The 26,162-nt window shown below is 37.7% G+C and overlaps 1 protein-coding gene across 1 annotated transcript in view; it reads left to right on the forward strand.

Moving 5' to 3' along the window:
- Positions 1 to 26,162, forward strand: part of NHSL1 (NHS like 1) — a 206,201-nt gene that overhangs the window by 160,177 nt on the left and 19,862 nt on the right. The window contains 2 exon segments of the mRNA XM_039869773.1: positions 8,245 to 8,372; positions 25,452 to 25,641. Coding sequence (XP_039725707.1) covers positions 8,245 to 8,372; positions 25,452 to 25,641 — 318 coding nt within the window.

Raw genomic sequence — 26,162 nt, forward strand, 5'->3', positions numbered from 1 at the left:
AACCTGCGAGACGGAAGTCAGATGCAAGACCAAAGGAAGAATGAACAATCATTGCTTTTCAGCAGGTAAAGAGACATGTCTTTTTTTATTGGTAAGCAACACACAAAAGATAGAATAGCAAAGACAGTCATTTAAATGATACAGGTTTTAACAAAGCACTATGGATCGTTTAAACAAAAGGCTTTTTGTTTCGTTTTTGTGTCTGTCGCCAGTCTGCTGTTTCAGCAATTCTATTTTAATTCCTGATAAAGTGAGTAACTTGAGTGGCCTCTACATTTCGCTCAGTGCAGCATAAAAATGCTACATTGAAGGTACTGTGGATAAGGCCTGTTATCATTCACTGTACCACTGAAGTCTCCAGTGTTGGTTTAGAATCTTTGCAGGCTATTTGATATTGAGTAACCTTGGTGATGCTCCACTGCTGCCAGTGAGAGGGCATTTGCATTCTAACGTGAAATGAGATCACCTCCAGCTGGCTTTGCTCAGGTGGTGCTCAGCTGAGACATGCAAATTCTTAGCACACGCGCGTTAATCGTGAACATCTTTCACCTTAATTTCAATCGGATTTAGTTCTTCAAGTCTTCTCAAATGAATTTGTGTACATGAAGAGAAAAGATAAAATTTAATTTTCTGCAATGGCAAATAATATTTTAAGAGTCATTCTTTCCCTGGTGTGCAATGAAACAAAGCTAACAGTTTTATCCAGCCCCTTAAGTTTTAACATTTAATTCCTAACTTTTTTTGGAGGATTTTTTCCCACTTGAATAGGAATTAACCATAGAAGGAGAATATTAATCAAAATGACCTTTTTTTTTTTAAACCCTTCTATGTAAAATGAGACTGCCATGTGGTGTTTAATATCAGTGTCACTGGTCCCAGGCTATGGGGGCAAAAAGATTCTTTCTCATGTGTTTATACATTAGTCAGCAAATTCATTTCTTGTTTGTTGAGCTGATGACACAAGTAATGTTTATTTTTTCTCTGTAATAATTCACCTTCCGTATCCTGATCACTTTATTTCACCAAACACACCATGTAAATGGAATGAGAAGTCATTTGGAATGGTGCTAAAATAACTTTGAGTCGTTTGAATTCGGCAGTCTGTCATTCTTTTTTTCCTCCCTTGAGACAGAAACCCATTTATTTCAAAGGTGACATTCTATCACCATCTTGTCTCTTCCCCTTTACTCTTCTCCAAAACTTTTCTGGGAGCTTTCTCTGTGAATGAAGCTTTCCTGTGACATCTGTCTGAACAGAAATCTTTTGGGAATTGCCCATGGTGTAGTTAGTTTTTTAATGCTGGATTTGGTCAGTTTTCTTGAAATTCTACTGAAATTCAAATTCCTTGGATACCTTGATTGAGCACTAAACATTATCTTCCCCTATCTCATCCTCTCCCACATGATCTTTGTTCATCCTCTTATTTCTTGTACATGTCTCTTCTCCTATTAAGTTGTGTGCTGATGCTGGCCCCAGCCCACACTCCCAGTTGTGCTTAATAGACAGTAAATTATTTACTCTTCCAATGACCTTAAGAGAATGGGATTATAATTACCCACATTTTACATACAAAAACCTTGAGACACAAAAAAACTTGTGGGAGAATGAACAATCATTGCTTTTCAGCAGGTAAAGAGACATGTCTTTTTATGTCTCCAGGTGGGAGAGCCAACTTTAGAATCCAGGCGCTCTGGCCCCAAAGCCCGTATTCTTTCCCAAAGTAACTTGCAGACAATTACAGTGCTTGTGGCAAAGAGCTACCTCCCTCCATATCTCTCTGTACGTTACCAGTGTCTTAAATGACACTAGCCTTTTCTGGGAAATCAGTACACATTCAATTTCGGGTTTTAGCTCCACTGAACTCTTTCCTAGAATGATGTTAAACTAGTTCTATTAGAGATTTTCCCTACAGTTAACATTTTCATAAAAAAAATATATAAGTACAAGATGAAATAAGTAAATGTTCATCTTAAAAAATATTGGTATTTAAGGTCTACTGAAATTAAGTTTAGAGAAGAACTAGTCTCTCTTCCTCAAAGGGAAGGCAGGTCTGCAAGTGAAAACACTATGTATCTCATAGGAGGAATGAAAATTCTGCCAGATTTAGCATTTTAACGTAGAAAGAAAATCCTGTGATCTCTTTTGGAAATTATTTTATAAATTCTCAAATTTATATTAATTATACAAAATAATATACGGCATATATTCCGTCACCACTTTCCATGTCCTCTTACAAATGGTGGCAGTCCAGGGGTGCCTGACTCACGGTGCTACTTCAAGGCAGTCTAATCAAAATGCCACCCTCCTTTGAGCTTTGCCTCAAATTCTGTCTTCCACAAAGCCTTCCCTAGTCACTCAAACCTTCCATGCTAGCCTAAATTCTTCAATATTATAAGCCATATTGCATAATTCCTTTGATGCTCTACTGTGCCTCTCATATTGTGGAGGTTCAATTGATGTTTCTGATGGAAGACTTGCAAAAAAAAAGGAGTAAGGGTGTACAGGTGGCAACTACTGCCACAGAGGCAGGATCATAGTTACAAGGAGTCATTAGCCCCTAAGGTCATTCTCTTTCTTCAGTTAATCATTTATTGTGATCCCAGAGCAAAGCTTCCCATCCCACATTTCTCCATTAATTCACAAATATTTATGAAGCATCTACTGACTGCCAAGTACAGTTATGCATACAGGAGATTCCACAGTGAAAAGAACAAATTTCTGTCCTCATAGAGCATAATTATGTTCTAATGAGGGCACAGAAAACACACAGAAAAACTAGTCAACTACATAGCATGTTAGAAGGTCCTAGGTGCTAAGGAAAAGAAAGCAGGGAAGGGAACAGGGACTGGTGTTGAAACAGGCCTACTGAGTGGTGACATCTGAGCGAAGAAAGGGGGTCCTGTCACCCTGAGAAAGAGCTGGAGGGAAGTATGGTTTTGGTTGAGAGAAGAAGGGAGACAGTAGGAGATGTGTTTGGAGAGGCAAAGTGGGGACAGATCAGATAGGGCCTTCTAGTTACTGTAAGGATTCTGCCTTTCACCAGGAGGCTGGGGGTGGAGGGCAGCTTCTGGAGACTTTGAACAGAGAAGTGACATGATCTCACTTGCATCTCTCACCTTCCTGCCCATCCCTTTCCCCAAGATGCTAGGACTCAGCTCATATCTCCTCAAATGTAGAATTGACATATTAACAACATTGTTATCTTTTGATCCTTGAACACAGGATATTTCTTGATTGATTCAGATCTTTTAAAATTTTCTCAGCAGTGTTTTTGTGGTTTTGCGTGTACAGGTCTTACACATTCTTTGTCAGATATATCCCCAAGTATTTCATATTTCTGATGCTATCGTAAATGATATTACTTTTTAAATTTTAATTTCTGTTTGTTTATTGCTAGAATATAGAAATACAATTGATTTTTGTATATTGATCTTCTAGCGTGCTATCTTGCTAAACTCACTAGTTCTAGAAGTTTATTTGTCTATTCCATACATTTAAAAATATTTCTTGGGGAAATTGCAGATCCTTATGAATTTCTTCCACATTTTAGCATTTCCTGGTTCTCTACTAAATTATTTAATTTCCTAGAGCTGCCATGACAAAGTACCACAAACTGGGTGGCTTGAAACAACAGAAATGTATTGATGTACAGTTCCGGAGGACGAAAGACCAAAACCAAGGTGTTGGCAGGACCACGCTCCCTCCACCTGCTAAGGGAGAGTCTCTCCCTTGGCCTCTGGCGCATGACTCCAGCCTCAGCCTCTGTCTTCACATGACCATCTTCCCTCTGTGTCTGTGTGTCTCTGTGTCTTCACATCGTCCCGGCATCTCTGTTTTCTCTTCTCATATGAATATCAGTCCTGTTGGATTAGGGCCCATCCTAATGTCCTCACTTGAATGTGATTACATCTGGAAAAAACATCTTTCCAAATAACATCCCATTCACAGGTACCAGGGATTAGAACTTCAACATATCTTTTTGGGGAACACAATTCAACCCATAACACATACTTTCAGATCAAAGAACTTCTATCGTTTTTTTCTCCTTGCTTTAGTAGTTACAGTATATTAAATACATTTACCAAGCACCTAGCTGGTACTCTACCTGTGTAAAAATGCCCCTAAGTATATATCTTCACGTTATGTAAAACTAATTAGGTAATAACTTTATAAATTCAGAAGTGAGAGCATTTGAAATATTTTAGCTGTATTTTGGATTGAGAGGACTTAGAAATAAATATTCAGGCCATTGAGAGTGAGAGAATCCCAGTCTGAGTGTCATACTATATACTTGGGGTGGGGTGGGGGGGAACAGTCTCATGATATTTTGATAACGATGTAGCCAACAGCTTCGTGAAATGGTAGAATCTTACAGAATTGTGCAGCCAAGCAAATCCTGTTATTGAGTTGCTCACTGGCTTTTAAAAGTGGAAAAGTTTGAGGTAGTTATAGTTTATGGGGTAAATTCTCACAGCAATGACCATTTTTGGAGCACCTGTCATACGGACAGTTCTGTGAAGAGTTCTGGCACACCTTTACCTAGTCTCTCACCTCGGAGAGCAGAGCCCTCAGAAATACATGTTGAACGATTCTCATGGCAGCTCCCCAGAAGGAGTAATGGCCCAGCTTTACAGAGGTGGAATCTGAGTTTCCAGGAGCTTAAAATGCTGCCTCCTGGGTCTCACAGGCAGGAAGCGGTGCCAGGCCTTTCTGGATCCCAGACACTCAGCTGCTCCTCTGTGTAGAGTCCTTCCCATGGTTAACCTTCCCATGGTTAACCTTCCCATGGTTAGCCTGGTCGCTTTTCATTGCTGTTGCATCTTTTACATCCAAAGCTTCTCAATTTAATTCAGGGATTGGAAGTAAACATTAAATAAGTATTGGGCAGATGGGAACAGGAATCTGGAAAATCTTAGATTCAGTGTTATCCAGCTCTGTTTGGAAGTCATTTGAGCTGCTTTTCGGATATTCTCACTTCCCCACTTGCTCACGAGATGGGATTGCCATTGCCATTGCCATTTCTTGTCCCCTTTAAAATTAGGTATGGCCACGTGGCTTGTTTTGTCCAAAGAAACAGGAGCGGAAATAACCCCTGGGTGCTTCTGGCAGAAGTTCTGAGAGCCAGTGTGAAATGCGCCACATTCCTGTGCAATGCTCTGTGATTGTGCAGGCACACGCTGAGGGAGAGCGTCACGCTGCCTGGTCCCTGAGTGACTGTGCTGAGCAGAGCCCCTGCCAACCCTGCCTGGACGAGGAGAACGTCCAGGAATCTTCTGGTTGTGTTAAGCCGCCGAGATTTTGAAACCGTTTCTAACTGCTGCACATTCTTGCTCATTGTGACTGATTTAGCAAATTTAGAAACAAAACATAGAAAGTAGACATTCATCAAGGATTTCCAGTAGAGAAAATTATTTTGAAAATAACTCTTTAAAACTTCTTGTAGTAGACTCTCTTAACATGTCTAAAATATTAAGACAGAAAGTCGAAGGAATAGCTTTAATGCATGGAGGTTTGAAGGCCAAAGCAGTATTAAATTCATGAGATAGATAACTATCTAGTTCTATGATATTACTTTACTTTTTATATTTAAAACTTTGGTCTGACAAGAAATGTTTGTCCATTGTTTTGCACTAAAGAAAAAAGTTCGACATGAAAAGAAGAGGAGGAAATTTGTGGTTGGGAAACCAGAGGACACGACGAACAGTGACACCTTTATCCAAGCAGTACTGAGAACAATAATGGGGTTTTACTCTAAATTTCTGTTGCAAGAGGCGTATGTGTTAAAGCCAGATCTTCTGTTACATTTAGTATCTTGTTTCTAGCCTGTAGTAGCTGGCATAACCTGGCTTTAAATTATGCTCCACCTTGCAATTACTAAGTTCAGTGTTTGAAAAGTCTCTGTTTATTCACGATGGCTTGCATTCACCTATATCTCACTCTACAGACAATAAACTCAGTTTTTAAAGAACAAAGAAAGCCATAGTTTTAGACACTGAGAGCTGTTGCAACTTGACAAGAGAAATTTTCCTAGATTTCCCCTAGAGTTGGACGGAATAAGTGACAATGGATATTGATGAGTTTACTAGATTTTAAAAATTGGATGAGTCAAAAAATTGGTCATCTGCCATAAATTTATACTGCCTAGTTTAATCTTAGACCCAGTCATTATATTGCATTTGATATGCTACTGTTCGTTATACAACTATTTAAACATTGCTGTGGCATAAACTTCATTGTGGAACAACCAGGCATTGTCTTTTAAACTAGGTGTAATAGGTGACACACACTACATGTAATTATTGCCAGACTTTCATGCTTTTAATGTATATGGATAATAATTTTGCAGTATTTTGGTCTTTTAAGATTTAATATGTATCAAGTCATTTTAGCTATTTTTAATACTGTTGTCAAGAATAACAGAGCTAATATCACCTTTAAAAAGATGATCTAGTTCAGCAGTCTTTATTTCCTAGAAAAAGACTCTTTCAAATACAATCAGACATGAAACCTAATACAAATTTTTTAAATTATAAAATTTTATCATTTCAAACTTAATATACAGTAAATTAGTGAGGGGAAAAGACTATTTTGAACAGTAGACAGACTTAGTTTAAAAGGGCCTTGACCTTCACTTTGCATTTTGTTTTGTTTGGCAAGTATTTGAAAATACTGAATTACATGGTAAGTAGCTGCAAGTGGTAACAGTTTTTATTGGTTTGTTTTTCAAGGTTCAGCCTGAATCTTTAGGAGCCTTCAGTTTTATTGGACCACAGAAAAGTTAATGAAATGTATACTTATTGAGCTTGAGTGTTGTTTTTTTAATCCGAGCTTTAAGGTAGTTAAAGAAAATCAAATAAAAAATTTACAGAATCCCAAACAGCTTTTGAAAACTACTAATCATGCTTTATTTAACAATATCTCTGTAGAGTGAGAGTATAGATTCTGATTGTACTATGTATTTTTTTAGAGAAATAGTCAAATATTGGAGAAAATGTGAAACTACCTTTCACTGAAAAGGGTTAGATGAGTATGAATAAATCCTCACTGAAAAATAAGTTGTATTCTGGAAGTTTCAGAATTTTTTTTTTTTTAATTTCTATTTTACTCAATACTAAGAGTAGCTGCCAGCCCAGCCTACAAGTTATTTAGCCTATAATTGAAGTAATAATATCAAGATATCTTTTGATTACATATGCATTTTTAAGTTAGTTTGGCATCCTAAAAGAACTTCATGACTATTTCCATGAGATTTTAAAACATCTGATTTCTGGTCCTGGTTTGGAAACTTTGTTCCACTATGGAGTAGCAAAGGAGAGTGAGGGTTTTTATTCCCCAGTTGGAGAATTTTTATCCCTCCACTAAAGTAACCGCTGGTCTCCTCTTTGAAGACTAATCATAGATCCTGGTGTTAGAAAGGAATTCTGAAGATGCCCTACTTTGGCTCTGTGCCGTTAGATGCATGGTTTTATAAAGCTGTGCCAAGGGGAAACTTTTCCAAAAGCAAACACAATTTGCACTCCTATGAGTAAACTGGATATTTAAAGGAACCCTGTGGCAAATACTTTTACAAGGCAAATGCTCCTTTAAGGTGGCCTCTGGGTAATTGGAAAGCTCCTCGGGCTTTAAAAAGCCATTAGAACCCTTTTTGCTGTACTTGTCCCCACTGATGAGAGTAATCAGTGCAGTGGTTCCTCCTTGAAGACAATTCCTAGTCTTTAAGCAGCCAGTGACCCCACTCCCCCTGTGACCCAAGGCACTGTGCCCCCTAGGTAGCTTCCACTCAGTGGTACCAGGCATTTCTCTAGAGACTGGCAGGCATCTCAGACTGCCACCCAGCTTCATATTAAATTCTGCACCCCGATTATAGGCTGTCATCAAAGTTAAATTGAGAACTAAATATGAGAGCATCGAAGGCCATGATTTCTCATGTCACTTCCAACTGATGAGTCTGGGAAACAAGCACAGCATGAGGATTGCCTGTGGTTTCGATGTGGAATTACATAATCAGTTGTGTGTGTCAAAAGTCATGGCAAGACCCTGGGTTCAAATGCTGAGTTCACTGCTTACTCGTACAACATTACAGAGGGAATAACTTAATTACCCTAAGCTTGACTCAGAAGGTTGTTGTGAGGTCTGAAGGTGATCCCTTTAAAGTATATTAACATGGCATGTAAGCGTGAAAAGATAAATAAAGAGGGGTGTTTTTTAATACCCTTTCCTCTCCCCCGCCTGTCCCCTCTGCAGAATGTGATAAGCTGCGGCGGGATGGCTACCGGAGTTCTCAGTATTACTCCCAGGGACCCACCTTTGCAGCCAACTCTGGTCCGCTCTGTGATGACTATCAGGATGAGGATGAAGACACAGATCAAAAGGTAAGGCTTCTAAATTCAACATGAGATCCCAGATTGGATACCAGAACAAAAAAAGGACGTAAGTAGAAAAAATGATGAAATCAGAACAAAATCTTTTTTTTTTTTTAAGTTAATATTATTATCCCAAGTTAATTTCTTAGTTTTGAAAAGTACCGTGTTTATGTAACATCGCTCTTACAGGAAACTAGGTGAAGGGTACACAAGGAATTCTCAGTACTATTTTTGTAACTTTTCTCTAAGTCTAAACTCAGTCTAAATAATAATAATAATAAATAAAAAGGTAAGTTCTTGATCCAAGGAATTTATTAAAGGGGCATAATGAGTAAATTTGTACATTTTGAATATTCTCTTTTGGGTAGAAGAAATAGAAGTCTTATTTCTGTTTACTTTGTTTTCTCATATGACCAAGACCCCAGGTAGATTACAAAGAAGAACTGTAAGTTTAACAGCAGAAAATTCAAGTGGTCAGTATTTTCACACAGCTCAAATGTTGACCGTGCTTTACTTACTATTATAGCACTGGTCAGTTCACTTTTATGATGCTGTTTCATATTTATTTTCTTTTTCTCTTGTCATCTCTTATGATATGTGCAAACTATTTAAGACAAATATATTTTCTCAGTGCTAACTGCACATGAAGGAATAAAAATGTATGGAGATTTTTAAGTTACACAGTTTTTTTTTTTCATTTGATTAAGTAATATTGACTTGACACAAATTGCTTAAATAATGAACAGTGGTTTAGAAAGCATTTTAAATTAATCTAAGAAATTTCAGTGGAATTAGTCAATATAGCAATATCTTATTTTTTGGAGAACGTTATTCAAAATGTATTCTCTTTCCACAAATAGGTAATATCAAAGAATAAAGTAGATAACAGTTCATCAAAAATGGGAAATTACTATCTTAAATTTTTGGTGTTCTGATGAAGATTGGACCCAGGTTTTTATTGCAGAATGTTTTTCCTATTTCTTTAAAGGCATTTTCACATGTTAGGTTTAGTCCTTTGGGACTCCAAAATACACAAATAATATACAAATAAGTAAATATACAAATAATAAGAAAAGCAGCTATTTCAAACTTGAGTTGGTCTTTAACTTTTTTTTCTTGTTGGCATGAATAAGAAAAATAAAAATCAGAAAATGAATTATATAGTGAGGATTTTGCTTTGTTTTGATTTTAAAAGTTGTTCAGCTTTATCGAAGTATAATTGACAAATAAAAATTTATATATTTAAAATGTGATGATTTAACATATGTGTAACTTGTGAAATGATCATTTCACATAATCAGCCTGATCACAACCAGGTTAATTAACATATCCATCACCTTACATAGTTACCTTGTATGTGTGTGCCTGTGGCTGTGTTTGTGTGTGTGTGTGGCAAGAATCTTTAAGGCCTACTCTTAGCAAATTTCAGGTACACAGCACAGTATTGGTAAGTGTAGTCACCATGCTGTACCTTAGATCCCAAAGAACTTAGTCGTCTTAAAACTGAAGGCTTATACCCGCTTTGGTTAGCATCTCTTCATCTCTTACCTGTGAGATTTTTTTTTTTTTTTAAATCCAGATATACCTCAGCCTTTCACTGATGCTCAGAGAAGGAGGAACATTCCGTTTATAGGGGAACCCAGTAAGACAGAGGTGGTTTCTGGGTCAGTGTGATTGTACAAGTCGTGATGCTTAAATCTGAGGGAAGTTAAGTCTCTGGACCAGTTTCTATGCCTGTGTGCGTTGCCATGCAGCCCTCTCGTAAACGTGTGAGAGAGTGTAGACACATTACCCCTGAGAAAGCAAGGCTCCTGTCATGTTGAACATGAATCAGCAGATAATGATCCTACATAAAGGAATATATATACATATAGGCACACACATATGAATGTCATCCTTTATGTGACATGACGTAACATGTCTTAGGAAGCATAAGAAGTACCTTAGTGTGATTTGGTAGCACTGGAACCAACAGAGCAGGAACCAGAGATGATAGTGAGATCTTAGACAGATCTTCTCTTGGGGCCACATTCCTGTTCTATAAAAGGGAGGCACAGTGAGGAGCCTCCCCCGGCATGTGTGCTGGCAGGGAGTACAGTTTCCTGGGCCCCCAAAGATCCTCTCCGAGTCACAATAGCTGGACTTATGGCCCTCCTATGCTTGTGCCCTCACAAAAGCACTTAGTTGCTTTCAATTCTTACTTTCCTTCACTATTTTATATCCTTGGTTGAAAGTGTTTTGAAATCCTTGGAATATACTGTTAGGGATATTTAAGGGGAACTATTTCTCTTCCTTAAACACATAGAACCAAGTTGAATTATGTTCAGAAATTTCTAAGTCATTCAGTCCGAATGTCTTCTCAAGATAGTTTCTGGTAGGAAATTTGTTTCAGAATAAAATAAATATCACATCATATATGTATTAATTATAAATATTATATATTAATTAAAAATCAACTAACAAATTATAGCATCGTATTACCTCATTGTATTCACTTCCTTCCTCCTCTCTCTCCCTCCCTCCCAGTCTCCTCGGCATGCATCTCTGTTACACTACATCATTCAGTGTTGTATTAACTTCCGCAATTTCTTGGTTCCATGGAGAGTCAGAAAACCCACTCACCATCCCACTGTTACATAGCAAATTTGATGGTGTTGGAGCGCATTCTTTATCTTTTTGTTTGTTCATCATTATTGGATTAATTACAGTGCTCTCTACCAGAGGATATGCTTTTTTTTCTTCTTAACTGTATAAAGTTAACAGAATTTAGTGCTGCTTTCAGTGACAAAGGTCCTGAAATTGATATGGAAAATAACCTTTGTATGTCCTTGCGGTTTCTCTACCGCTTCCTGTGGGTCCCCCTCCCTAATTAGCGCTCGAGTATCTTCAAGTCCAAGTGAGGATTCATTCTCGTGCATCCCACGCAGTGCTTAGTGCATGATTGGCTGCTCAGCTGGCTCCTTCTTTCAACAATCATTTCCTGAACAGTTACTACTAAGTAAAAGGTCACTACTAAATAAATGAGAAGTTGTCATTAATCTTTGCGACCCTCACCAGCATTCACTGTATCGCAGTGTTGTGTTGATGCAGCCACCAGTGATTTATTAAATACCTTCTTTGTGCTATGGACTATTCTAGATGATGGATATATAATTAATGAAACAAATAAAAGAAATCCTTGCCTTCAATGGTACTTGATTTCATGGTGAGACACTGAGAGTAAATAGGCAAAATGATGCTGTATTAGAAAGTAACGTGTTCGGCCGTAAAATAAAACAGAATAAAGCAGAGGGGAGGTTGCAGTTTTAAATTAAAAAGCTAGGCCTCCCTGAGCAAAGAGATGATTGCGATGGAAAGAGTGAGCCATACAGAAATCTTGGAGAATATTCCAGCCATCAGTGCAATAAATATTTCTTAAGGATATATGCTATATAGCAGATACTGCAACATGCAGAGTTTAATAAGATATCTGGACTTGCCTCAAGGAACTTACAGGTCTCGGATAGGGAGAACTAACCAGAAAAAAAAGTTTTATATATATTACATGCTACAGTAAATATTTGTCATATAGTAACATGTGAAAGAGGAATTCTTCTGGCTCAGGCAGTTGGAAATGGGGAGGGTTTAGGAGAAGATAGGATATATAAGAAGAATAATTACAGGGCTATTGCAAGAGACAAGGCATACTAAGGACCTAGACCAAAAGAGTGGCTGTGCAGTTGGTAAGAAAAGCGGGGGAAATTAAGAGATGAAGTTAAGAGATGGTGGCATTCTAGGAGTTAGAAGACAAATTTTGAGTCAGCTCTGCCATTTGCTATGTTTCTTTGGATGTATCACTTGGCCCTTCAAGGAATTCATTTCCTTATCTAGAAAGGGGGAGTGGAATAAAATTTCTCTCTGAGTTCTTTTTGAATAGGCTCTTTATTCATTTACTCAATAAATATTTATTGAGCATCTCCACTATGCCAAGCATTGTTGTAGGTCCTGAGGACCCATCAAGTGAAAATGACAAGTCCCTGCCATCCGAGGGAAAAGGATAGTAAACAAACAAGTATTAACACCAAGTGGTAATGAACATTTTGAAGAAAAATAAAACAATGGCAAGGAGAGTTACAGTGACAAGGCTGTTATTTTAGATTGATTTTTTTAAGAGGCCCCTCTGAGGGTGCCATTAGGGCAGACCTCAGGATGAAGTGTAGGAAGCCACACATGAATATCTTTGGAGGAATTTTCTAGGAAGAAGAGATCTTACGCGCAAAGGCCTAGAGAGAGTGATATGGTTATTTTGTGGGAGGTATAGCCAAGGACCTGAGTGGCAAGCAGTAGACAAGGGAAAGAGAAGTGATAATGACTTTCGGGCAATAACTAAGGGCCAGATCACAAAGGACCTAATCATCCACAGTAAAGACTTTGGATTTGTCATTCCTGGGTGAGATGGAGAGACACTGGCAGAACTAAGGTGGGAAGTAACATGATCTGGTTTACTATTTAATGCAATTTGGCCACTGTATGGAGACAAGACCATAGAGGGTTGAAGATGGAAGCAGAGGCACGTCTACAGGCTGTGGCAGTAATCCAGGCAAGATAGAGGTGGTGGGGGCTGGAACCAAAGGGGCAGTGGTAGAGAGTCGAAGTTTATTTTGAAAGTAGATCCTGCAAAATTTACTGAAGTTGTGAGAAGATAAGTCAAGGATGATTTCATCTATCTGTCCAGCTTAATCTCTCTAGAATCCCATTACAAATATTATTGGACCCCATGTGAAATTCTTATTCATTGACCCTACCTCCTGCATGCCGTCAGTCATTCTTCCCCAGCTTATGTGGCGTGGCCTACCTTTATAGTCCCTTCTCTGCACACACATTCCCCTCTGCTCGCCTCTCTCTCCTGTCAGTTTCCTAGAGAAATCCCAGCATCAGTTTGATCCAACTCTCCCCCTGCTCTGCATTAAAGCCTTACAAACTAAACAAGGCCAGAGAAAAACCCAAGGTCGTGTTAGCTAGTCTCACTAGAAATGTAGGACCTCGAACCTAAGGTGCTGCCCAGCAATCCTGTATTTACTCATCAATTTACTCTTCCACTCTCTCAAATTATATTTTCTACCTTCTTCTGAAATCTTCAAACGATACTTTCTTTGCTTCAATCTCAGATACTGTCTTTGATACTTACTGCGCTAGGGGTGAGAGGAAACAGTAAGGCCTATTCTTTCACACCCAAACCTATTAAATTGCTCGCATCTGTTTCTACCAGCTACTCATTCCTTCCTGCCATTACAATGGATGAACGGTTCTTGCTTAACCGTTTTGCCTGGCACATAGTAGGCCCTTGATGTTTTTACAATGGAATGATTAAGGCCATCGAGGACTTCACCATTCTCTGCCCTTTTGCCTGGCACATAGTAGGCCCTTGATGTTTTTACAATGGAATGATTAAGGCCATCGAGGACTTCACACCTGTGATTTACCCCCTCTCTCTTCTGCTTTATCAGTCCTCTCTCTTTATTGCGTCATAATCATCATTATATAAACATGCCATATTTTCTTTCATCTTAAAGAAACCCTCCTTTGACATTTCACCCCTCTCCAAATTCTGCCACATTTTTCAGCTTTTCTTCATAATAGAACTTCTCCAAAGAACTGTCTAGACTTGTTTTAACACTGCCTTTCCTCACAGTCTCCTTTGAATCTCCTTCAAACAAACTTTTATCCCCAGCATGATACTGAAACTGCTCTTGTTAAGTCTATCCATCACTTCTACCTTGCCAAATCTAATAGTTAATTCTCAGGACTCCTCTTAACCTCTCAGCAGCATTTGCTATAGTTTATTGTTCTGTTTTGCTTAAAATACTTTTTTAATTTGTGTTTCATAAGGCCACACACTCCTGATTTTCCTCGTCCCTTGCCGGCTACTCATTTGCTTCTTGGTCATTTGCTGGATGCTCTTCCGTATATCAGACATTGTTATAACATTGCGCATCTGGAACAGACTCACTCCTTGGGTGATTTCATTGAGTCCTATGCTTTTAAATTCCATATCCGAAGTTTTCTAAATTTCTCTCTTTAGTCCAGACTCATGCATTAATCTGCTTACTAGCTATCTCTACTTAATGTCTGACGGGTATCTTGAAGTTATACAAACCCAAATAGGTGACTGTCCCTCTTCCAAAACAATTTTTCTTTTTATAGTTTTACCCACAACTTCAGTAAACAATAGTAAACCACAACTTCATTCCAGCAGATGCTTAAGTAAAAATCATTGGGTTAATTCTTGGTTCTTTTCTTTTTCTCTTACCTTCAGCAAATTCCATAGGATTACCAATTATCGAACCACTTCTAAAACCTCAGTTCAGACAGTACATGATGATGAAGTCCAGGGTATGTCCCTGAGAGTGGGTGGCTGAGGCACGTCGGAGGTGAGGTTGAGAAGGTCCAGAGCAGCTCAGTGGTTACTGAGGTAACCAAGGATTCTAACAGGAGTAGCAATGGAGGGAAGCTGAGGCGGAGTCACAGACGGACAATGCTAAGTGAAGGAGTTAGTTTTTATTGCACAGCTAACAGGAAGTCAGTAACACATTTTTTAAGTACAAGATTTAAGATTAGGAATAAAAATTATATATATCATCTTATGTTAGATAGAGATATTTAGATAATATTGAAATTGAAACTGATTTTCTAATTTATGTAATATATCAAACTTGACTAGAACTCCTAGAGAGGGAAAATTTTTTTCTATTTAAACAGAGAAATTTCTATAAACAATCGCACCAAATTTACAAAAAAGTGGTAATTCTGCGAGGTGACGTATGTAGTAAATAACTTTGTTGTGGTAATCATGTCACAATGTATACATCAAATCATCACATTGTTCACCTTAAATGTACACAATGTTATATGTCAATTATATCTCAATGAAGCTGGGAAAAAAAAGTGAAACAGTAAAAAAAAAAAGAAATTGAGCCAAATTGAAGAAAACATCAAGCCCAGATGGTTTCACCAAGAGTTCTACTAAAATTTTTAAAGAGTAGGTTAATTCAGTGCTTAACTCCCAGAGCAAAAACAAAGAAGGAAAAGGTGTGATTTCTTTTTTAATAGTTTAACATTGCTGCCAAAACCTGACAAGACTGCACGAAACAGAAGATCAACTGGCAAATCTCACTCATGAATATTGGCATTAGAAGTCAAAAATAAAGTGCTAGGAAACATAAATCTAGCAGCTCATTACCAGACAAATTCTCCAAATCCACCTGGACTTAGTCCAATAGTAATGGTCAGTATTAGGTAATCCAATCATATGCTATATTATTTTTGAGGAGCAAAATCAGTTCAAACCAGAAATATCAGCAAGGTAGTTAATATAATTTAACAGCCATTCTTGATAATAACACTCAATAATATAGGAACAAGTGGATACTCAGAACTTGACAAAATTTGCCTTGTCACCAAATCCAACATAATTTTTAATGGGCCATTCTCATTAGAATAAAGCATAATACAAAGACGTTCACTGTTACTACATTATATGGGAAGACTAGCCAGCACAGATAGAAAAGCTGTAGAATAAGATGTTCAAAAATAGGAAAGACTGAGTCTACGGCCATGCCATCCTGAACAAGCCCGATCCCATCTGATCTCGGAAGCTAATCAGGGATGGGAGACCACCTAGGAAGACCAGGTGCTGTAGGTGTAAAAAAATAAGGGATTGTAAGCTGACAAGGTCCTTGCAGTCTGTGAGGCCAACCAAGGGTTGCCTAGTTGCCTAGCCTAAAAACAAAAATTTTTAAAAATAGGAAAGACTGAACTTATCATTTTTTGTACATGGTAAGTATATACTTGGTAAGTCCAAGAAAATAAAAATTTAAAACTATCAATAGTGGAATTTAATGACATAATAAGGTATGAAATTAATATATAGAAATCAATAATTTTCATTTTTACAAAGGCAAGTTAGAAGATATAATAGAAAAAAATCTGTTTAAAATATCTAAAGTTGACAAAGTAGAGGTATATTTAATAAGGAAAGTATAAGGTATATATGAAAAACATTTTAAATACTATAGAAGAACACAAGTAAGATTTGAATAAGTCAAAAAAATGTGCTCTTAGGTTAGAGGACTCAACATCAAAAAGCCGTCAATGCTGCCCAAGTTAATTTATAAAATTAACACAATACCAATAAAACAAGTAGTTGTTTAGTTTTGCTGTGGTGTGGAGTTGTTTGGGGGGAAGCGAGGAGGTGGGAGAGGAGTGGAGGAGCTGGGTCCGAGGTCCGTAACTGGGCAGGTTGTGCGGTGAGGAGCAGGGAGAAGACGAACCGGCCAGGCCCTGAAACAGAGAAAGTCAGGGGTTACTGCAGTGTGGCACCTGACGTACAGACGAGGGGGAGCGGCTATTAAAAACACTACATGTGAAGTCCAGAAATAGACCAAAACCTTCGTGGGATTTAGTGTATGATCAAGTTGGCATTTGAAATCAGATGGGAATCCGGTAACTGTAATGGGACTCCATGCCGGCCGTTTATGGTCTCCATGTCAAGACTGGGACCCGTCGCTGCAATTCATGTTCTTAAAAGTCGCTCTAACAGTTGGGGTCACTCTAAATACAGAGTATGCAGAAGTCAGGTTAGAGGGAAAACCCTTTTCTTTGTATTTCCTAAGGCTGGGGAAATGGGGGAATGGTGAGGAGAGTAGTGGACTATATAGAAGGGACAAGTGAGTTAAATGCTTAGGTGACAAATGCTCTGAAATCAAAAGAGGTATTTAGAATGAAAAGCATCTAATTTGCATTCAACAAATATTAAATATCTGTTACGTGCTTAGGATAGAAGCACTGTCCTAAAATGAGAGTTGCTACTAAGGCGAAGGTTAAGGACATGAATGAGAATCAAGAACGTAGGGGACATCTGTTCCTGGTTATTTATTCTGGATAATTATTCTAGAATTATTATGCAAATCATGAGAAACATTTACCAAGTAAGACTCAAGTTTATAGTATGAAGAAAGGTATTTTTCTAATGATATTCACACATATCTTTTAAAGTGGTAGGGTGGCAAGAAAAAAATTTGTTGGAAATATTTCCGACTATATGTGTTATGTATATCATCTAAATATTAAGCATGCTGCACGAGAAATGCTGTCTGCAAAGGGATTTAGAAACTCCTCAGAATACTTTTTATTCATCTGTGAAACCAAAGAATAAGTCATTGAAATTTTCAGTGTGTACCAGGTACTACCAAGAGATTATTCAAGTATTTGAAGGAAGCTCAGTTGTAGATGCCAGCATACTTCCTGTGAGTTGATAGGGCATTTCCGTAACTGCCATTGTTGGAAGTTATGTTTGATGATATTTTCACTAAGTCATGGAAACATTCATAGAGGCCTCATTGTTTCAGCATAAAGGATGTCAATCATGAGTTACTCAATCTCTTGTATAAAATTCATCCTCAAACAGACAAATGAGATGGGATTATGGCAATAAACGGTTGGCTTTAATGGTATAGCTGGAAACTGAAATTTACTTTTCTATTTCCTGTTCTTTGAACTGTCATCTTGAGTTCTGTTTTAGTCTTCATTGATAAGAGATATTTAAATCAAAGAAGGACTTTGAAGAAGACAAAAAGACAGTGGCCTTGCTCTGTAACTACAAATATCAGAGGCTTATATATAACATGACGCTTGAAAGCACCGGATTGGGGCCGCTTTTCCACCTGTCGATGCTGGGTGGCTTTAGGTAAATTGCTTCCCTCTGTGAGCTTCAGTTTCCTCAACTATAAAGAGTGAGAAAGCACATGTTCTGGTTTGATCAGGACAATGCTGTTTTACAGCTGTTATCCTGGTAATTATTAATAGTACCCCCCTGCACTTTCCAAGGCGTACCGGTTTTGATAATAAATCACATGACTCAACCTTACCTATCTTGGAGGGATGTTGTGAAATTGAAGCGAATTAATGTCTGTAAAGTTCTTAGCATGGTGCCTGGCACGTAGTATATGTTCAAGTGATGATGATTAGTATTATTAAACTGCTTAGTGTTTCAAACCAGATTTCAAGGAAAATGACTTAATGGATGTCTGTTTTTATGAAATTTGGCTACTCTCCCAATCTTTCTAAGTCTTTTGTTCCACCCACATAGAATTTCTTGCCTAAAGTAAAGCAATGAATTTGAGAGGTTTCAGCAACTATTAAAAAATTTCTGATTGTCATATCTTCACAGGTTACCTATATGTTGAACTGCCAGCAATTATACTAGTACTAACTTTATAATAATAGTAGAACACTTTGGAATATTTTCAGAACTTTTTCACAAATTATATCTCATTTTCCATGAGAACTCTATGAAATAGGTATGTTAATAATGATTACTGTCATTTTAATGACCTGGAAACTGAGACTCAAAATTATGGAATAACTCTCCCAAGATCACAGAACTAGAATGCATCCGGGAGGACGTGGACTTCTCACTTTGTTTTTCATTTTTTTTCATTGCACCAAAGGGTGAGATTACTAATTTACCCAAATTCCTTCTCCTTATGCCTGCTTCTGTCATTTTTCACTCCATCTTTGACTTGTCTGGTATTCATTTATTAATGATAATTTTTCAAAAGCCATTTAAGCATTGTTTGGTCTCAGTATTATAGACACAGTACCTAGTGTAGGGTAGCCAGCCGATGGTCTAGAAGACATTTATGATGACTCTAGATGCAATCTTTTGTTGCTCAGTCTCTCCATTTGAGTAATTTCAGGACACAGTGGAAACACAGAGGAGCCAAAACTGCTCTGCAGTTTGTAGCACCTTGTCATTCTGTACCATTGCAGGCAAGGATCAGAAGATTGAGGTCTGTCATTTCCAGGCCGTTATGCGTTCAAACCAGTGAGGGTGCCTCTAGTAACTTGTTCCAGTTTTTCTTGTTGCAAACATCCCGTTACACTGGAATAAGGCTCCATTTATGTCTGCCTTTCCTTCTAAATAGGGGGACAGCTTTCTGATCTTGTCGATCTCTGAATTCTCAACATATAGCCAAGCACTTGGCACATAGAAAAGCTCAAGAGCCAGAGGCTGGGCTCAGTGCTGGATGTGAATCTATTTAATACTTATTGCAGCCATGCCAGGTAGCTTGGGTTGTGCCCATATCACAGATGAGGAAACCATATCTTAGATTACATCACTTGTTCAATATCACATTGCTTTTATATACTAAAACAGAGGTCTTTCTCTGTTTTAAAACAGTGTTTTTGAGGTATAATTTACATAAAACATGTATTTAAATTATACAATTTAATAACTTTTGGCCTATGTATAGACACAAGAAGATCTCATAACCACAATCGAGATAGTGAACATATCCATCACCCCCGAAAATGAACCAGGATTTAAATCCAGAGCTGACTGCAGAGCCCTTGTTTTCCCTCCAACAATTAGTGTATGGGAATCGAGCCTTAGCTACAGCCCTTTCCTCCTGACTGCTCTCTAATGAGGGTTTTAAATTGTCAAGATAATATAAAGAACATCTTTCACAACACAATTTTCCATCAGTAAAAGAATGAATAAATAAATGTGGTATTGCAATGGGATGAATACCCCAGTGAAATCAATGAATTACACTCTCACATAACAACATGGATGTGTTGTAGAAACATAACAGGTAAATAAGTAAATAACGCTACAGAGATAATCCCATTTTTATGAAAGCCAGAGCAAATCTAAATGTGTAATTTAGGCATATTTATATACATACAAAAGTAAGAATGATTAACACACAATTCAAGAGAGGGGTTACTTCTGAGAGAAGCAGGGAGGAGCATGGAGGTAGATGCATTATTAGTAATATTTTAAGCGTGGGTTTGGTAATGAGTTCTTAAATATTCATTATGTTACATACTTTGTATCTTTGATTTAATCTAATCAAAGGATCATTAAAAACAAGAAATTACTGTTAGTATAAACATGTATGCTCTAATGAACTATTTTCATTATTTTGAGGAAAAGATTACTTAATATGGGATAGTTTAAATCCAAACTACTTTAATTCAGTATGTGGTGAAAAAAAAAAGGTTAGAGCCCTTGGTAAAGGGTCTAGGTTTGTGGTGAAGGGACTAATATACTGAATAAGAGAAAAGGAACAATTAGTTATTTAATAATGTGGATGAAAACATGTTATTGTGAAACACATTATTGCATGAAAACCACATCCTGGTCATAATCATGGAGTTGCTGGTTGGGCCGTAAACTATGTTTTTGTTTGGATCCATTTCCACCATTCCTGGTTTTCTTTGTTGTTGTGTCTGGCAGGGTAGGGGGGGAGGAGGGAGATAGGAGAGTACAAATTAGGTCAGGATGTCTCATGTCTAAGTATATTGAAAGTTAAAGCAGCATATAGCCAAAAAAGTGCAATAATTTTGACACCTTATAAAGCTATCTAAAATATTAACCATGAGTCAACCCCAAAGAGATTTAATTCTGGGGGGGAAGTAGCACCAAAGACTGGATAAGTGTCCTGCAGAAAGGACTAGAATATATGTTGGTATCCTCTTAAATAATGCTGCGTGTAGTTTCATCTGTTCTACCTCTATTTTTATGTAATACTTGCTAAATGAATGCTAAGTTTAATTCTAGTTATAATTACATTTTCTAATTTTTAAAAGCATAGCAGATTTAAAAAGAAAAATGAGCCTGGGGTAATCTGTATTTCACAGTTAAGTCCACTTTTTGGTAACTTGGCCATTTGCCAAAGAGACCATATTTCAGGCTCTACTATCCATCTGGCAGGAGCTTGTCTGATTTCCAGACAGGATCTAGTAGTCTCTGAAATGCGGGTCTTAACAGCATCCAAAGTCTACAAAACAACCGCTGGCGTGGCAGGTGATCTTCCTTTCTAAATTAAGTAATTCAACACGAGGAACTGTGGTTTAAGTTTCATTTGTGACTCTGCATTCCCTCCAGGACCAGACTGTGGGCTCTTGATGAACATTATTGGTTTAAGAATTAACAGGTTTATGTTCTGTGAGCAAGGCAAATTTAAACTCAATGTTTGAAAGATACTTCACCTTGTACTGAGGGATTCCATTAACATGAGCATGTCCGTGCAATTGGAGGTATTCTGTTCTCAGCACAGGGAGCTAGAGTTGCTCAAATCCTATAGGTAGTAAATGACGGAACCAGGATGTTGGTATTTACTGTTTTTTACTCCACAATGTAGTATTTCACCCACTACACTACAGTGCTGGCTTTTATAGATTTTCAAAAAAGTTCTGTTCTTATTTAGAGGTGTAAATGGAGATTTTATTTTTAGATCAGAAAACCTGGTAATCGGTTGCAAATATTGACAAGTTGTTATTTTACACTGTTTAACAGAGAGACTTTGGAGGCAGATCTGAGTTCTAATTCCAGTCACTTACTTGTGAACTTTCCAAAAGTAAAGTTACTTTACTCCATTTCTTTATTTATAAAATGAAGTGAAATGCTGTGAAAATTAAAGGAGGTATCAATTCCTATAAAGCCTGTAACCCACCCAGGGCAAGGCATATAGAAATCAATTAATAGATGGTAATCTCCTTTTTAGCTAAAATTCTGAAATAGCTCTCTAAACAATTCTGATTTAAAGCCTCCTGGAACTCATATTTTTGTGAGAGAGACAACTAAGATAACTAACTGAAATATATGTGTATTAGTGATACGTACTAAAGAGAAAATAGAAAGCAGAGGATTGTAAAATATTGGAAAAGAGTTGAAATTTTAGGTAGGGTGAGACCTCAAAAACAGGTAAGACCTCAAAAAGAAGAGGAGTCGACTCAACACCTGAAGAATAAGAAGGTTCTACCTGTGTGGATGTCTAAGGGAAGAGCATTTCAGGAGATGGGAGCAGCAGTTGCAAAGGCCCTGAGGCAGGAGTGTGCCTGATACGCTTAAGGAACTGCGTGGAGGATGGTCTGGCTGGGGTAGAATAAATAAGGGATAGAATAATAGGAGACGAGGTCTTTGGGCCACTTCATCGAGCGTGTAGAGTTTTGTAGGTCATAGTAAGAATGTTGGAAATGTCAGGGGCGTTGAGCAGAAGAGCAACATGATCTTACTTACATTTTAAAAGGATCTCTCTGGCTACTGAATTGAGAAATATACAGTTGGAGGGGAAGGAGGAATAAGGGAAGGTAGTCGAAAGGGCAGAAGCATGGAGACCAGTTAAGAGGCTTATGTAATAATCCACAGCATTACAATACCTATCTTAATGGAGTAAGTATAATGTATTCTGCCATTGAGATGCAGGATTTTTTTCCCTGCGCACCTGCTGTATTTATAAATACTAGGCGGGATGGGAGTCAGATCATTCTGGAAATCATACCATTCTGAGTTTTTTATTTTTCTTTAGTAGATTGTGGCACTATATAAAAGTCACTTTGCATATGACTTTATCTGTGTCCTGCTTGTCTGGGAAATTTTCTTTCAAATGAAGGGAGTACTTTATAAAATAGATGATCTTTGTCAGTTGTCATACTGGAGCTGTCCCTGGTGATCACCCCATGGCAACGAGGCTTACTGAGGTACTGTTCCATTGAGGTACTGTTATCGATTCTGATAACTAAAAGAAAAGTAGGTTACTAGGGCTGACGAGCACCATTGAGACGTGTGAAAACCACAGAACAGTGCTTCTCCCTCTCCCTCTGCAGACGTCACATGGAAAAGGGAACCCTCTCTGCAGGATGTCACCATGCTACTTATTCTTTTAAACCTTTTTGGTTAAGATTTGCTGCTTATGATCTTTGAAATTTGTGCTATATTTCAAGATTGCCTGAAAAATTATTTCTGTGTGAATATATCAGAAAATTTGAGTGACCTTTTAATTTACTAGATTAAGATTCAACTTCAAATATGTGATCTTTACACAGATTGTCATGAAATTCTCAAATAAAATTTTTAATTTATATGCGTAAGTATCTGCATGTAAGGGTAGAGTTTATGTTTTCCTGAGGTGAAAAACTAGATTATCATTTTATATGTTTTGTGTATTTATACTGTAAAGTCTAAAATACTAATACAAGATGTCTATAATTAGATATCTAATTTTATGATTTATATTTTTATTTCCACAATACCTTTGTTACTGTCAGTCTCCTTGCAACAAAAGAAAAAAGTAGGAACTTGTCAATTCATGATTTTGGTTTTGTAAAGGCGCATATATGTGGCCACTACCTCCACAGCCATGATATTTAACAGTCATAGATATACAGCTATTATTTCATTATGTCTTAACAGTGGGATATGGAAGGTAGGCAGGATAGCTCCATTTTACAGCAAAGGATGTCAACATTGAGGAACACCCTCAAAGTCACTTGAGCGTAAGGCAGTGGTCTCCAGCCTTTTTGGCACCAGGGACCGGTGCTCCTATGAGAATCTAATGCCTGATGATCTGAGGTGGAGCTGAAGCAGTGATGCTAGCGCTGGGGAACTATTAGCACTGAGGAGCGGCTGCAAATACAGATGAAGCTTTGCTGGCTAGCCTGCTGCTCACCTCCTGCTGTGCAGCCCAGATCCTAACAGGCCACAGACTGGCACTGGGTCCGTGGCCTAGGGGTTAGGGACCGCAGCTGTAAGGTATAAATAGACTCGGGTCTTTGGATTCTGGGCCTAGGAACTTATTCCCAACACCAGACCATTTTCATCTGCTCCGTGTAGTCTTTTTTAGATTTGTGCAGTGCTAGCAGTTGTAGAATAAATACAGATATTTTGCAAGAAGATTAATTCAGTAGCAGTAAATAGTGATGACGGTGTTCTTCTAAGTAAACTTTCCAACTGATGGGCTTCTTACAGAAAGAGTGCAAGTAGTTGAAACATAGCTCTATCATTTTTGAAATGTTCCTTGACGTCCTTTTAGAAACTTGCATTAAATCCAGAAAGGCATCAACACATGCTTTTAAAAATAGATAAATCCTCACAAATGGAATGTTGAGTGAAAGAAGCAAGTCGAAGAAGAGAACTACGTCCCTTTATAGAAAGTTCCAGTACAGGCAAACAAAGCTGTGGTGTTAGAAGTCAGGATAGCAGTTCCCTTGTTTTGGGGAGCATGGTGGACTGTTGAATTGACCTGGGTCCTATTTATAGAGGTATTTCTTTGGAAGGGTTTATTGACTTTTTTGTTCTTAAGTTAAACTCTTAAATAAATATTTTTCAAAGGTGGTAGTTAGTTTAAATGCTTTCAACTTGAGCAGTTCTTATATACATTTTTTTTCTGATTATAAACTGCCATTTCCCAGCAAAAGTCAATTACCTTTTTTTGTTCCTGAGCACATTGCATTTGGGGTTGAGGGGGAGGGAGGCAGTTCTTGGAGCCTCTTTGTCACAGAACCAGTTGCCATGGTAAAGTCCATCATAAGATGCTTACCAAAATGACTTTCTTGCTTACACTTTTTAAGATGTTATGGGAAGAAGGGCATTAAAGAAGGCTCCCCAGGTAGGATGTTAATCTGTATCAAAACAGACACCACTGGAAATGTTTTCATGGAATTCTGATAAGGCTTAGAGCAGAGCTGTAGTCAGCTTCTTATAATTTAACAATTTTCACACTGATTTTTTTCCATATCAATGGATTCAGAAGAGCACAAATAGTTGAACAATAGCTCTATCATTTTTGAAATGTTCCTTGAGGTCAGAGTCCAAAGGAAATGAGGTTGAGGCTAGAAATTACTTTGAGCAAAACTAAATTTTAATAAAAATGGAAACTGTTGGTCACAGCCATGATGTTTCTCTGGGCCTCTAATGTTAAACTAAATCCATAAGCTTTCTGGCCACAGTAGACAGGAAGAACTTAAAAGACTCTGTGGGTCAGCAAAAGCTTTTGCAGTCTGGGGCGTTAGAGACTCAGGCCTATGGGAATCATTATATTTTGGGTCACGCTCACGATGATGAACAGTTTTCTTGCAAAGCATTGCTTCTGTTCCTAAATGTGACCAGTGTGTGTTTGTTTGTTTGTTTGTTTGTTTGTTTTGGGGGGCTTGTTTCAAATCACTTTAAATTGAAAGAAAGGAAGGAGGAAAGGAGGAAATTTTAAATGCTTCTGTCAGCTATTTACACACTATGGCTTTTCCCCCCCCCCCCACCTGCAGTGTTCTGTCTCATCGGAAGAGGAAAGACCTATTTCCATCAGGAGACCTAAAACACCAACCTCAAGTGACTTCTCTGACCTTAATACTCAAACGAACTGGACCAAGTCACTTCCCTTGCCAACCCCAGAAGAGAAGATGCGACAGCAAGCTCAAACAGTCCAGGCTGATGTGGTTCCTATTAACATAACTGGTATGCTTTGCTATGCAGACAAGGTTCAAATGTACTTGGGAAAATGACTATGGCTTTTTGTTTGTTACATGCTCTTAGCTTTTCATTTATATACCAAAGGTAAGTAGCTGTGGTTTGACTTCCTGATCTTTGTTTAATGAAGAAATACTAAAACATACATATATGTATACATGTAAAATATCTATTGCTTTTAAGTTAGAAGACTGTATCACCAAAGGTTGATGTCAAAGAACTCAGTGGTCCAGCCATTCCTCTAAAGTGTGTCTTTTTAAATTGAATGGCTTTTAAAAAGTATTTTTGTTATATGGGGACATGTTCTAAATGTGATCTTGGATAAGAAAAAATTATGTTTCTCTTCTAAAAGGCTATTTTAAGTAATATTTGTAGGAATAATGAAATAAGTTATTTTGTGATGTTTCTTAATGATAGGTTTCCTTGCCTTCTTGATTTCTCAAGTAGAAAAAGGAAAAAAATTACTTGAAATATCAAATGAATTAATAATAATAACTATAAATACTTTT

Source organism: Pteropus medius, unplaced genomic scaffold, assembly GCF_902729225.1.
Source record: "Pteropus medius unplaced genomic scaffold, Ma_sr-lr_union100, whole genome shotgun sequence".
In the NCBI taxonomy this organism is placed as follows: domain Eukaryota; kingdom Metazoa; phylum Chordata; class Mammalia; order Chiroptera; family Pteropodidae; genus Pteropus; species Pteropus medius.